At 41.2% G+C, this 13,636-nt stretch overlaps 1 protein-coding gene across 1 annotated transcript in view; it reads left to right on the plus strand.

Moving 5' to 3' along the window:
- SKAP1 (src kinase associated phosphoprotein 1) overlaps positions 1-13,636 on the plus strand; it is a 503,203-nt gene that overhangs the window by 414,317 nt on the left and 75,250 nt on the right. Inside the window, exon 10 of the mRNA XM_030221014.1 lies at positions 5,261-5,317. Coding sequence (XP_030076874.1) covers positions 5,261-5,317 — 57 coding nt within the window. The remainder of the gene's footprint in view (positions 1-5,260; positions 5,318-13,636) is intronic.

A 13,636-nucleotide genomic window follows, 5' to 3' on the forward strand; every position in this document is an offset into this window, starting at 1 on the left:
CCCACAACTTCAGATCTAATTTGTAATTCACAGCGGAGATCTGACCTCATTTCCATTGATTGGACTTGGTTAAAGCAGACAGCAGGGCACAGACAGTGAAGGTGAAGGGATCTTGGGCATAGGAAAAAGCCTAAGCATTACAAATTATTCTCTCATTTGTGATCAAATTTTAAAATTATCTTCAAAAATCTTGGTTCTTTCAAATATGTGGTTGTACCAATGGAAGAAGCTTCTTGATCTTTCCGAATAGACCTAAACTTGTTCACTTACATGAAACAAGTGAACATAATTAACTTAGAACTTGAGCCTGGCCTAAGCTTTGACCTTGCACTGCATCCTAAACCAAACTTAGTTTCCTGACACTAGCATTGGCATACACTCCTTTGTATTTGATTCAGTGATGGTGGGTTGAATGGTAATTGTATAACAGGCCACCACTTGTGGAGCAGGTATGCATGCAAGTTCCACCAGATTTCAAATGGAAAGTATGTGCATAAAAGCAAGGCACGGAGCCGCCTATAATATGGCACCGTGCCCCGATGGGCATGTGCACCGGGCCAGCGGGGTGCAAGCGAGGCGTGACAGGCACGTTCCCGCCGCCCAGAGGGCACCCCGCTGAGAAGGAGGAAGGGCTACAAAGGGGTTTAAAAGCCCCTGGGCGGAGCCCGGAAAGCCTCCACTTGTGGAGCAGGTATGCATGCAAGATACACCAGATTTCAAATGGAAAGTATGTGCATAATTTCCCTGTGAAAATTACCCCATGGAAAGTACCCACACATTTGCGCCTATTATTTAATACACAAAACTTTCCTAGTTCATTTTACGTGGTCTTGCATATTGCATATTTTTTTTTAATATGTACATAAATACTAATCCTTCCCTAGATCTGTCCCCAGAAATGCCTCTGTTTAATGCTAAATTTATGCTTATGCAGGCTGTATGTACGCACATAATTGTCAGAAGGGATTGAATCAGATACACAAGTGGGAGATGTCATCTGACTAGTGTAAAAACCTGAGCATGCCCTTCCCATATGCAGCAATCTCCTCAGATTTGTTTTTCCACTCTGCCTAACAGCTTTACCACTGGAGTCTTCTCCACGGCATTGTTTTTCATTGTTTTTTTCTTTTAGTCTGCATTTTTTTCTTATAAAAACCATTTTATTTTTGCTCATTGTAGTTTTTATTTTTGGTATCATAGAAAGTAGGACAGTCGAAGCCAGGCTTCAGAACCTGCCCAGTTTGCAGAAGGAAAACAGTCAATAATGATACCCACAAGCTCTGTGTCATTTGTTTGGAGTCGATGTATTACCGAGAGGACCGCTGTGAGTGTGGACACGTGTCCCCAGAAATCTGGAAGAATTATATCAATTAGTTTCATAACTAAAGTAAGGCAGATTTTAAAATGTGTGGGGGGGGGGGGGGGGGGGGAAGCTTCAGCACAGGTATCGGGTTACTGTGTGCAGTCCAACAGATCCTCTTCCTCCAATGTTACTTGTGTTCCCTCATTCAAAGCCCGATGATCAAAAGTAAATGCGGGCGCTAGAAGCTACTAATGCTGGACTAGCACCCACATTTACACAGTGCCCATGATCAGAGGGTGTCGGGTGCAAGCACACAGAGAATTCCGCAAAGCTCATTTAAATTATATTTAAATGAGCTCTCCAGTATTCCGCCCGTATGATCAGAGCACTGTGCTCTAGTTGTACTGGCCAAATAGCAACCCTGTGCCAGCTTGGAGCTGGTGTTAGGGTTAAGGCTCTTCCTCCCCCCATCCATGCTAGGCAGCCCGGGCTGTCACTGTCAGTCCCGGGGGACCGGTAGATCGCCAAACCCCCCAATGGCTGAGGCCCTGGTGGCCTACTGCCCCCCCCTCCAAGCCCTCACACCTCCTCCCGGACAGCGACACGGGGGGGGGGGGGGGGGGCTGGAGTTCCGGCAGAGCACACGCCCAGGAACAATCCTTCCACACTTTTCACCCGATGATCAATGCTAATAACGCACCTAACTTAGCATGTTATTAGCATTGATCATTGGGGAGTTAATTCCCTGCACTGTTCCGGCACTATTTTTAGGGTGCTGTTTCAGAACAGCATGGGGAATTGATCATCGGGGCCTCAATGCTTTCAAAATTCCTGTCATGAAAGGGCAGCACTATAACTTTTCAGAAAGGGGGTCAGTCTTGACTGAGACTTCTTGAATGAAAGTGCAGATATCCTTGGTGTTGTTGGACAGGTCCGAGCAGCAGGTTCTAAAGTAGTCCTAAGTAGAGGAGTGTGGTAGCCGTGTTAGTCCACTCTTAAGGTTATCAATAGAAATCAAACAAAATAAAACATGGAAAAGAAAATAAGATGATACCTTTTTTATTGGACATAACTTAATACATTTCTTGATTAGCTTTCGAAGGTCGCCCTTCTTCCTCAGATCGGAAATAAGCAAATGTGCTAGCTGACAGTGTATATAAGTGAAAACATTAAAGCATTACTATGACAGTCTGACAGGGTGGGAGGATGGGGGTGGGTCGGAGGTATGCATGGGGACATCAAAGCATATCATTGATATTCTAACAGGACACCTATCCACACCCATCCTTAATGAGCCAATTAATGCTGATAATTGAGCGCTATTATTATTTATTTAGATTTTGCTCACACCTTTTTCAGTAGTAGCTCAAGGTGAGTTGCATTCAGGTACTCTGGATATTTCTCTGTCCCAGGAGGGCTCACAATCTAAGTTTGTACCTGAGGCAATGGAGGGTTAAGTGATTTGCCCAAGATCACAAGGAGCAGCAGCAGGATTAGAACCGCCCACCTCTGGATTTCAAGACCAGTGCTCTAACCACTAGGGAAGCTTGCCAGGTGCCCTTGGCCTGGATTGGCCGCTGTCGTGGACAGGATGCTGGGCTCGATGGACCCTTGGTCTTTTCCCAGTATGGCATTACTTATGTACTTATGTACTCTATCGGTGCTAATTGGCATTAATTAAAATCTTTAGGTGCTGGGATTACACATGGATCCGAAAAGGGGGCGTGACCATGAGAGGGACATGGACAGATCGGAGCGTTCCTGGAATTTACGAAGAAGGGAGATCTGCACACAGTGGCGTTCCTAAGGTGGCTGACACCCGGGGCGGATCGCCGATGCGCCCCCCCCCCCCCCCCCGGGTGCAGCGACCCCCCCCCCACCCCTGGCGAAAGGACACCTCCCCCCGGCAAAATGACATCCCCCCCCCCGGGGTGCATTTTTACCTGCTGGGGGGTGCCATGTGCCTGTCGGCTTCACTCGTTCCCTACTCCCTCTGCCCCAGAACAGGAAGTAACCTGTTCCGGGGCATAGGGAGCAGGGAACGAGTGTTGCCGACAGACACGCGGCACCCCCCCAGCGGCGTGCACCCGGGCGGACCGCCCCCACCGCCCCCCCCCCCCTTGGTACGCCACTGTCTGCACATAATTTAGGTGTAAGAATTTACACCAGGTTTTACTTGGTGTAAATCCTCATACCCAAAATTGGGGGGCAGATCCTGGCGCCAAATGTTACTCTATAAACGGCACCCAACTTTGAGCGCAATTTATAAAATAGTGCCTAACGCTAATTTTTATCGGCACCCAAATTTGGGTGCCATGTATAGAATTTAATCCAAAGTGTCCTCATCTCGGTGTAGAAGAGAAGGGAAAGGGAAATGGAACTTGATATACCACCTTTCTGTGGTTTTTGCAACTACATTCAAAGTGGTTTACATAGTATATACAGGTACTTATTTGTACCTGGGGCAATGGAGGGGTAAGTGACTTGCCTTGAGTCACAAGGAGGTGCAGTGGGAATTGAACCCAGTTCCCCAGGATTAAAGTTCGCTGTACTAACCACAAGGCAGTAATCATGGCAGTATCCTGAGCACAAGAAGATAGAAAATACTTTAATGCCATCATCTGCACTTAGCAGGTTTTGGGTTTACCAAAATATGCTTTACAGTCTTTACAGATCGTACAAAATACTGCAGCACATGTTCTCTTCGGAATGAACCATTTTGAACATATTACACCTGCTCTTGTTTCTTTGCACTGGCTGCCTATTGCATATAGAGTGCAATATAAGACTTTGTTATTAGTATTTAAAGTGATAACCAATAAAATCTCTCCTTTGATTTCAGCAAATTTGCAATTACATCAACCTTCTCGGTTTTCTAATATGCTCCATGCTCCTTTTAAGACTGTCTTTTTGGATAAATATAGGAAGTCGATTTTCTTTTTCGCAGGACCTAGATTGTGGGATTATTTACCTGCTCAGCTCCGAGCGTCACAAAATATGGACAGTTTTAAAAAGGTTTTTAAAAACTGTTATGTTTCAGCAAGTTTTAGATTGCCTGAACAATGTTGAATTTTGAGTTTTATGTTATGATTATGTTATATGTTTTGTGAAATGTCTATTATTATTATGAATGTGTACTGTTCCCCGTTCAGGGTTGTAGGTGTGCAGGTTATAAATTGTTTTAAAAATAAATAAATAGCAAGCTACCTCATAGTTCTGGCTCAGACTATACAGTTCCCTGCTCCCTCTGATGTCACTTCCTGTTCCAGGGCAAGGAACCGGCAGAACCGACAGCCGCATGATTTCTCCCTGCACCCCCAGGAGGTGATGCACCGGGGGGGGGGGGGGAGTGGATGTGATGCACCAGGAGGGTGTGCAGCGGTGATCCGCCCCAGGTGGCAGCCGACATAGGAACACCACTGGCACAGCTCCTACCTATACATGCACAAAACTCTATGCTGTCATTTCATATTTGGCATAGTGCCTGTACGCCAGAAGCTTCAAAGGTTTTCAGTGAAAAAAGCCACTACCCTCAACCCCAATTCTGGTTACCATTTATACTCGCTCCAAGGCAGCTGTATGTTTGGCAAATGTTCTCTAGGTGTGTACTCATGTATTTTATAAAATGCATATTGACATCATAACTATACATTCAGGAATATAAGTATGCACGGTCTTCTTATCGCACATACTTATACATGGATATTAATCAGTGCAATTTTTTAATAGGATCCTTTTTCTGCTTGTAAAAACATATTCATTACTGTAATATGTTAAAAACAATAATTAAAAAAAAGAGCAGCTATGAAAATTGCCCCATTTATCATTTGTTTATTAAAAATATTTATAACCTGCTTTATTATAAAAGTAAGAACAAGGAAGAATAGTAAAAATAATGGTGGTGCAGAAGACAGTAGGGAGTTCCTGTGTGTGCTAACCTGTTCCTCCCCCTTCCAGATGACGATCTTCCCACTTTGGCTACAGAAGATTTTGGAAACAGTGGACACAGAACAAGTATGTAGGGTGCTTGAGTGATCGATCAGTGTAGCATGCTTCCTGTGCCCTTCCTATGCTATTTTTCTTTTTCTTTCATGTTTCATCATCACATGCCTGCAATTCTTTAGCTTTCTCTTGCAAAACTTTTGATTTTCTCTCATGTATCATCTTGTAAACAGACCACAGATGTCAGTAATTTTAGGGATGAGAGTCTTTCCTACCTGCTATATCTGTAATAAATAGAAATAAAACAGAAAAAAAGCAAAAGAAAGGAAAATAAGGTGATACCTTTTTTATTGGATTACCTTAATACATTTTTGACAAGCTTTTGAAAGCAGAACCTTCTTCAGTTTGTGTATGAACAAAAGATGACAATATCAAAATATATATGTGACAGTCCAAACAGAGGCAAGATCTTGCACACATATGATCAGTCAAAGAAATTAAGTCCTAAGGTCCAAACAGAATAAGTACCTCAAGAAAAACTATTCATACCTATATACACATTTCCCACCCATATTAGCCCTGGGCCCACCCAGAATGTCAGGTCTGGCTACGCCACTGATGGTCCCCCTTCTTCCATTCCCCCTCCCACTACTGCTACCACCACCCTATAGAGAACCAGAGGGAAACAGTAAAAACATAAGAATATTATCCAAGTATCCTGCTTCCAACAGTGACCATTCCAGGTCACAAGTACCTGGCAGAAACACAATTAGTAGCAACAGTCCAGGGCAAGCAGTGGCTTCTCCCATGTCCACCTCAATTACAGACTCTGGAGTTTTCCTCCAGGAACTTGTCCAAATCTTTTTTAACCCCAGATATGCTAACCACTGTTACCACAGCGAGTTCCAAAGCTTAACTATTCTTTCGGTGAAAAACGTATTTCCTCCTATTTGTTTTAAAAGTATTTCCATGTAATTTCATTGAGTGTCCCCTGGACTTTGTACTTTTTGAAGGAGTGAAAAATTGTTTCACTTTTACCTGTTCTACATCTCTCAGGATTTTATAGACCTCAATTATATCTCCCCCCCTCCCCCAGCCGTTTCTTTTCCAAGCTGAAGACATAAAACCCAACAAGTCCATGTTTTGTCACGTGTCTGCTTCACAGGTTATATACAATGATGAGATTGTCTACAAAATAAGAAAACATATACATATTACATTAAAATGATGAGAGCCTTCTTTGGAGTAGCCCCCACGAACTGGAATTCACTCCCTGAAAGGTTTCACTTAACACAAGACTATCTCTACCTCAGGAGGCAGGTGAAAGCTTGGCTCTTAAACCAGTATTTTTTAACGGAAAAAATAAATGACACCAGCTGCACATACTATATCGGGACATGCTTATCCACTCCTACCCTAGCTAAGATAATGTTCAAGCAACTTGCTTTAAACTAGTCCCTTATTTTTCTTACTCCTGTTACTCTATCTTATCTATCTATATGTTCCATCTTTGCTTACACCCTATGCTATGAAAATATTTTATTGTGTATTGTGTTGACATTGTAATGTAGCATACTATGAGGCATATTTTCAAAGCACTTTGGGAGGCTAAGTTCCATAGGTTTCTATGGAACTTTGAGAGGCTAAGTGCTTTGAAAATATGCCTCTATGCCATACTTTGTATTGTTGTTTGAATATTTTTACTGCTGTAATTGTCTATGGCTTGTGTTTGACTTATTCTTGCTGTACACCGCCTTGAGTGAATTCCTTCAAAAAGGTGGTAAATAAATCCTAATAAATAGATAAATATTCACTTATTACATTAAAATAGGGAGAGGCATATGTAGTTTGCAGGTCCACAGATGCCTTGCAAACTTATGTTCAAAGAGACGTTCTCCATAGTGTTTACTTATGAAAATTCGGGCTGACAAAGTCCATGGGTGTAAAAGTAACTACAAAATATCCAGCTGATCTACCACAAATTTTCCCTCTCTAGCCCATCCTCTTCTCTAATGGCAAAATCTAGCCATCTCGTGGAACTCAGTGATACATTTAGCTGCTGAACTGCTTAATTACCCAAACAAATTCTTTGAAACCTGCCCTGATATTAAATACAATTTGTATTCCTGGCATGTCCATACATGGGCTATGTGTATATTCAGTGGGTATACCCATACATGGTAATTCTCAGGGTTTCATTCAGAGGCTCAGGAATTTTCTTTAAATTACCGAGTCTCCAGGGACACCAGAAATTTCCAGATGCTGCTCCATGTTGTGCTGGAGGAAGGTGGCTGCAGTTTAATCTGCCATGCAAACCAGAAGGAAACAGAGATATTAGCCCTTGCAGCTAGAAAACAATACAATACAGGGTCTTATATTCCACATCTTACCCGACAGTGTAGTGCGGATTACAAAGTTTGAAAAAAAGATAAGAGAACAATCATCTCTGATAGTCAAAATGTAAAAAAATAAATAGATAAATATCTCCTTAGCTTTGTATTGAGAAGAAGAACAAATAATTATCAACCTAACAAATATTGAGTCTTCAGCATTTTTCTAAATCTCAAATAAGAAGATTCTTGTGTTAATATTGATGGCTCTAATATATGGACTCACTGAAGTTATAATATGAATTCAGTAGGCGGAGGCTAAATAGTTACATTTACTACTCAAAATACTTGCCCAACGCCATCATTTTTCAAACATTCACAATGTACTATCTTCCCTTACATCCATTGTGTGTTATATTTCTTACAGTTTTCAAGTTTCTATGTATCTTTAATCTATACATTCAACTAATTAAGGACCTCAGTAGCACAATATATATTATAGCAGCGCTTCATTTGTCAGAAGACACGAATGCTCCCAACTCTTAATGCACATTGGCTCCTCATCGGTCCACTCAACCTTCGTTCCCCAAGATATATTCTGAAATTCTTTAATCATTTAATTCTTAAACACTTAATCTTAAAACTTAGCTTTTCTTGGTTGCTAATACCAGCTTGATGTTAACAGGGAACCCATTATTCAATGTGACTTTATCCAGTATGACCGACATGTGGCATGTTTCACAGTAGCTGCGTCAGGGTGAAAACAGCCATAACCAAAGAAGATGTACATTAGATTCCATATTTCAAACTACTTAACCTACAGTACATCATAGTAATCTGTAAATATCTACTCACTGTTAAGCACGCCATCCTCAGGATTCTATTCTTAAAATGGCGCCACCATCTGGAAGTCCATTTGCATTCCATTTTTTCTCTCAAGATGATAAATTATTGTTTGATTTCTTAGTATCTGTTGCACTGAAATTAATTAATAATATCGCATTGGAAAGATAACTCTCTAGTCAATGTTTTCCTTTGGTGGAAATGGATTTTACCATTCAAAAAATATAAACAGTCTGCTATATATTCTTTGCCTGGTCCTAAAACTGGTATTCAGAAATGGAAAACTTTAGACCTTTTTCTCTCTTCTACTGCTTAGCCTTATAGTATTGTTCTTTTTGAACTCAGCTTTGTTTATTTCATTGTGTTGTATTATAGTACATGTTTTCTTTCTTTTGATTTTAAAATGTTTGCTGTATCTTTAAAAATTTAATAAAAATATTAAAAAAAAAAAAAAAGAATTCCATACCACCTAAACAAACTTTACAGAATAGGGCAGAGACAGAGAAGAACCAAACCAAATCAGCTTTGTTTTTTCTGGGTTCAGTTTCAAATGAACAGATGCATTCCAATCCTCTATCAAGGAAAGTTTAGAAGTTGAGTCCTAATCGCATTAACTGAAATAGGGACAGGGATTAATAAAGTAATATCATCCACATATGAGAAATAAGATAGCCCTTTAGCTTTTAGTGAAATACAGAATCCTTTTAAACTAGGTCAAAACTATCCCTGATACTCCAATATAGTGCAAAAGATAAATCATTAGATTATGATAAATCACATCAAATGCTGCAGAGAGGTCAACTGCAGTAATAACATTTGATGTCCCTGAGCTAGCTGAGCATGTAGTTCAGAAGCAAGCAGGGTGCCATGTAGTTCAGAAGCAAGCAGGGTGCCCAATAAGGTCTCTGTACTATAACCCTTTCAAAAGGCACGTTGTGTAGGGGAGAGGATGGCAGGAGTCTCCAAATAATTAGTCAGTTGAGAGGCAACAATATTTTCAGTAATTTTTGCAAACTGGAATTCCAGCAACAAGTCTATAATTTGATGGTTCTGAAAGATTTTATGTTGACCTTTTAGGAATGGGAGTCAAAATAATATCACCAAGGGATCTAGTTGGATAAAAGACTCTGCCAAGATGTTATATAACCAAGCTACAAAATTCAAAGGAGCTGAGTTATATAAATAGGAAGGTTTCAGCGTTAGTAGGAATAATAGAATCTTGCCAGTAGTGATCAACTGGTGTTGACAAGGTATCATTATGAGAGAGGTAAAGTAAAATCAAAAACAAGATCAGAAAGACTGTTCATAAATTGTCATAGAGACGCAGAGATTATTAATCTTTTTCTGAAAAATATCCGCCAGTGGTGGCTGTTGATTTAGCCAGTGTGATCTGGAGAAAGAAGGAAGCAACAAGTAGTGTCAGAATCAGCCCATACAAGCCAGAGGAAGAAAGCAACCCAAGCTAGCTACACCTTCAAAGGTGGGAATGTTAGAAGCCGATGGGGTTGGGCATGGAGAAGGATGAGAACAATGAGAGTGCTAGGTCCAACTTGGTGAGCAAAGAAAGGGAAGAAAGAGGGTGCTGGGGGGTCCAATCTGGAGGGGGAGAACTGAGATCATCCTTCAAGAGGAAATAAAATGTTGTACAAATGAAAGAGTTCCCCTTTGACAACATTAGTTCTTAACCACTACAAGGGTAACTTAAACTCCACCATTCCAGCTATCCCCAGTGTTCTCTATATTATTTACTTCGATTTGACTCATTCCTTTTCATTTGTAACTCAAGGAGAGTTACATTCAGGTACAGTAGGTATTTCCCTGTCTATGGATATATTTGTAGTGTCCTACATGTGTGTTCTCAATGACTCATATGTCCTACGGCATATGCAGAGTATCCTAGTATTTCACTGCTGCTTCCTCCTTCAGAACACTGTATTTCCATGCACTGTGTCAGATAACAAAAAGAAAATCTGTTTCCTGATCTATGCCTATCCCACCTGTTCCTCTTCCTGTTCAGTTTCCACATCTGGCCCCCCCAAAAATGGGACTTTATGCAATCAGTACAGGCAAAATAACAGAGGGCTTCCTGCAGACATAGAGTCTTCATGAAAAGCAGACAGGAAACAGCAGACCTGTGATGCAGTTACATCTGCAGCTGAAAAGACAACCCTCAGCTAAACTGCCAGTGAAACTTTTATTGGGGAGAAATCTAAAAGCAGTTAAACGTTATGAGCCCAGTAATCAAAAAGCACTTAGTCTTGTAGTGTTATGCCAAATATCAAAGTGTTTTTGTTTTTTTTAATATCTAGTGGCATTATCCCCAAAATTCTATAAATGGTGCTTAAAATTGCGTGTGCAAATTTGGGCATGCCCACAATTTGTGAGCACAGTTTAATTGAATAACAAACCAATTAGCACTGATAATTGGGTACTCATAATTATCGGCACTAATTAGCATTGAAATTTACACATGAATTTTTAGTTGTGGGGATCCGTGTGTAAATTTTACATGCTGCTCCAAAAAGGGGGCAGATCAGGGGCATTTCTACAATTTATGCGTGCTGCTATAGAATAAGGGGGATCCATGCCTAATGTAGACACGAGGATTTACACCAAGGTTTACTTGCTACAAATACTCGCATCTAAAGTTGGGCACCAAATCCCGGCACTAAGCATATTCTATAAATGCACCTAATTTTCAGCACTGTTTTTAGAATAGAGCTTAGCGTGTGTTTTTTGGGTGTCGATTTATCTGTGCTATTTATAGAATTTGGTCCTATATGTATAACGCTACCATATAGTCCACTGTGGGGGCATTGTTAGGGCATTTCAGAGGCAGCACAAATTATGGTGCTAATTTTAGAAGCCCTATGTACATTATAGACATGCAAAGCCCAGCATTTAGATGTTTATATTGCATACAATCCAAAAACATATGTCTAAATCACAATTTTACAATTGCTGGATGCACATGTTTAAATCTCAAAAATGTGCATGTGGCAAGGGGGTGTGGTCTGGGTGTCTTTAGGGTGGAACTAGGGGGGAATGCACATCTGTGTCCAAAAAGATGTACATTGGGATCTAAAACTGTTCCCCAGGATATCAGAAATGCGCTTGTTTCCGGTATCACTCCACTGGAGGGATTAGGGAAGGTCGCTTCATTCATCTCGATGGTTTAGTCCCCTCCAAAAACAATAGTAACCAAGGATAGTGGGCTCTGTGACAGCTATTTTATAAACATACTATGTTTTCTGAGGCTAACATAAACATAACTGAAAAACTGACATATACACGTTTTTGTTGCCATGTTGTACCTGTTCATACAAACAGGATGCTAGGAATTATTAGCAAAGGGATGGTGAATAAGACCGAAAATACTATAATGCCTTTGTATCGCTCCATGGTGTGTCCGCACCTTGAGTATTGCGTTCAGTTCTGGTCTCCGTATCTCAAAAAAGATATAGTGGAATTAGAAAAGGTTCAAAGAAGAGCAAATAAATGATAAAGGGGATGGATCTCCTCTCGTACGAGGAAAGGCTAACGAGGTTAGCGCTCTTCAGCTTGGAAAAGAGACGGATGAGGGGAGATATGATTTAGGTTTACAAAATCTTGAGTGGTGTAGAACGAGTAGAAGTAGATTGATTTTTTTACTCGTTCCAAAAGTACCTAGAGGACACTCGAGGAAGTTACATGGAAATACTTTTAAAACAAATAGGAAATATTTTTTCACTCAACAAATAGTTAAGATCTGGAACTCTTTGCTGGAGGAGGTGGTAACAGCGGTTAGCGTATCTGGGTTTTGAAAAGGCTTGGACAAATTCCTGGAGGTGATACAGACATGGGAAGCAACTGACATCAGACGCACGCACAGAAACTTGATCAGATCATTCAGCAAGCAACACTGGCGCAGACGAGAAGGGGACTTCGGCTGTCGGGGGTTGGGGTCCTCCATCAGCACAGGTACGCGGGGGAGGGTTTTCAGCGGAAAGGGGGGGTCGAGAGGCTCACGGCATGGGGGGTCCAGGGGTCAGTAACGCGGAGGGGGGGATGTTGAAATCGGAGGGAGTCTGGAACTCGGTGGGAGGGGCATGAGGGGGCCTTGAACTGGAAGGGAGGGGGTTCTGGAACTCGGAAGGAAGGGAGGGAGGGGGGGCGTGGGTCTCGGAGGGGACAGAGCGAGACAGCGGGGATGGTGGGGGATTACCTTGCTAGCACCCGTTTCATTGCCTACCGAAACGGGCCTTTTTTAGTAATATTTAATATGACATTCTTTCAACAGTTAATGAAGCTCTGCACATCCTATCTTCATTTACCATTAATGGTGGTTGGAGATTTTAATTCTGTTTTGGATCTGCAGATGGACCGCATAGGTGGAGTCAGTCCTGGTGACCATAGATCGATTTGAGGATTGAGTCAATTTTGTAAAATTTTGGACCTAGTAGATTCAAGGAGAATATTGCATCCATTAGACAAAGATTACACTCATGTGGCTTGTGCACATCCCTACATGTCACACATTGATCTCATATTGGTGACCTCTTTGTTGTTTCCTAGGGTTCTGCGGGCAGAGATTGGACTCCCGGGTTTGTCATATCATGCAGTTGTATGGCTGGAACTTCAGGGATTTCAAGTTGAGCCTTTATCTAAATTCTGGCGTTTTCCAAATCACTTGAATTGGGATGAAACTTATAGGCAACATATAATTAATACGTGGAAGACTTATGTAGAAGATAATATGGCTCATGCTCTGGATCCTGTACTCTACTGGGAAATAGCTAAGGTGGTTTTAAGGGGAGAAATGATAGCATATGTAGTAGGAAAACGGAGATGGGCTGCTAGAGAATTACTATACTTACAAAATCAAATAGACAAATGCAAGAAGCGATGGCCTTTTGGCAGCTAGAGTGGCTGTAAATGTCAAACGTACACGAGATTGCTATGCAATCTTATAAATATTACAAATATAAATTGTACAGATATGGAGATCACACAGGGAAACTTCTGGTTCATCCGTGGACTGGTCCCCACTTTTGTAGATGCATATTATTCAAAACACAACTGCTTACTGAAAGGGAAAGGATAGCCAAGCTTTTCTTTCAATTTTTCAAAACCCTTTATCAAATGCAAAATGTTTCTCTAGACGATATTATTTCCTACATAACTAAACTTCGGTTGCCATCTATCCCTGAGGGGGATATGCAGTCCTTACATACTCCAA

Source organism: Microcaecilia unicolor, chromosome 12 (assembly GCF_901765095.1).
Source record: "Microcaecilia unicolor chromosome 12, aMicUni1.1, whole genome shotgun sequence".
Taxonomy (NCBI): Eukaryota; Metazoa; Chordata; class Amphibia; order Gymnophiona; family Siphonopidae; genus Microcaecilia; species Microcaecilia unicolor.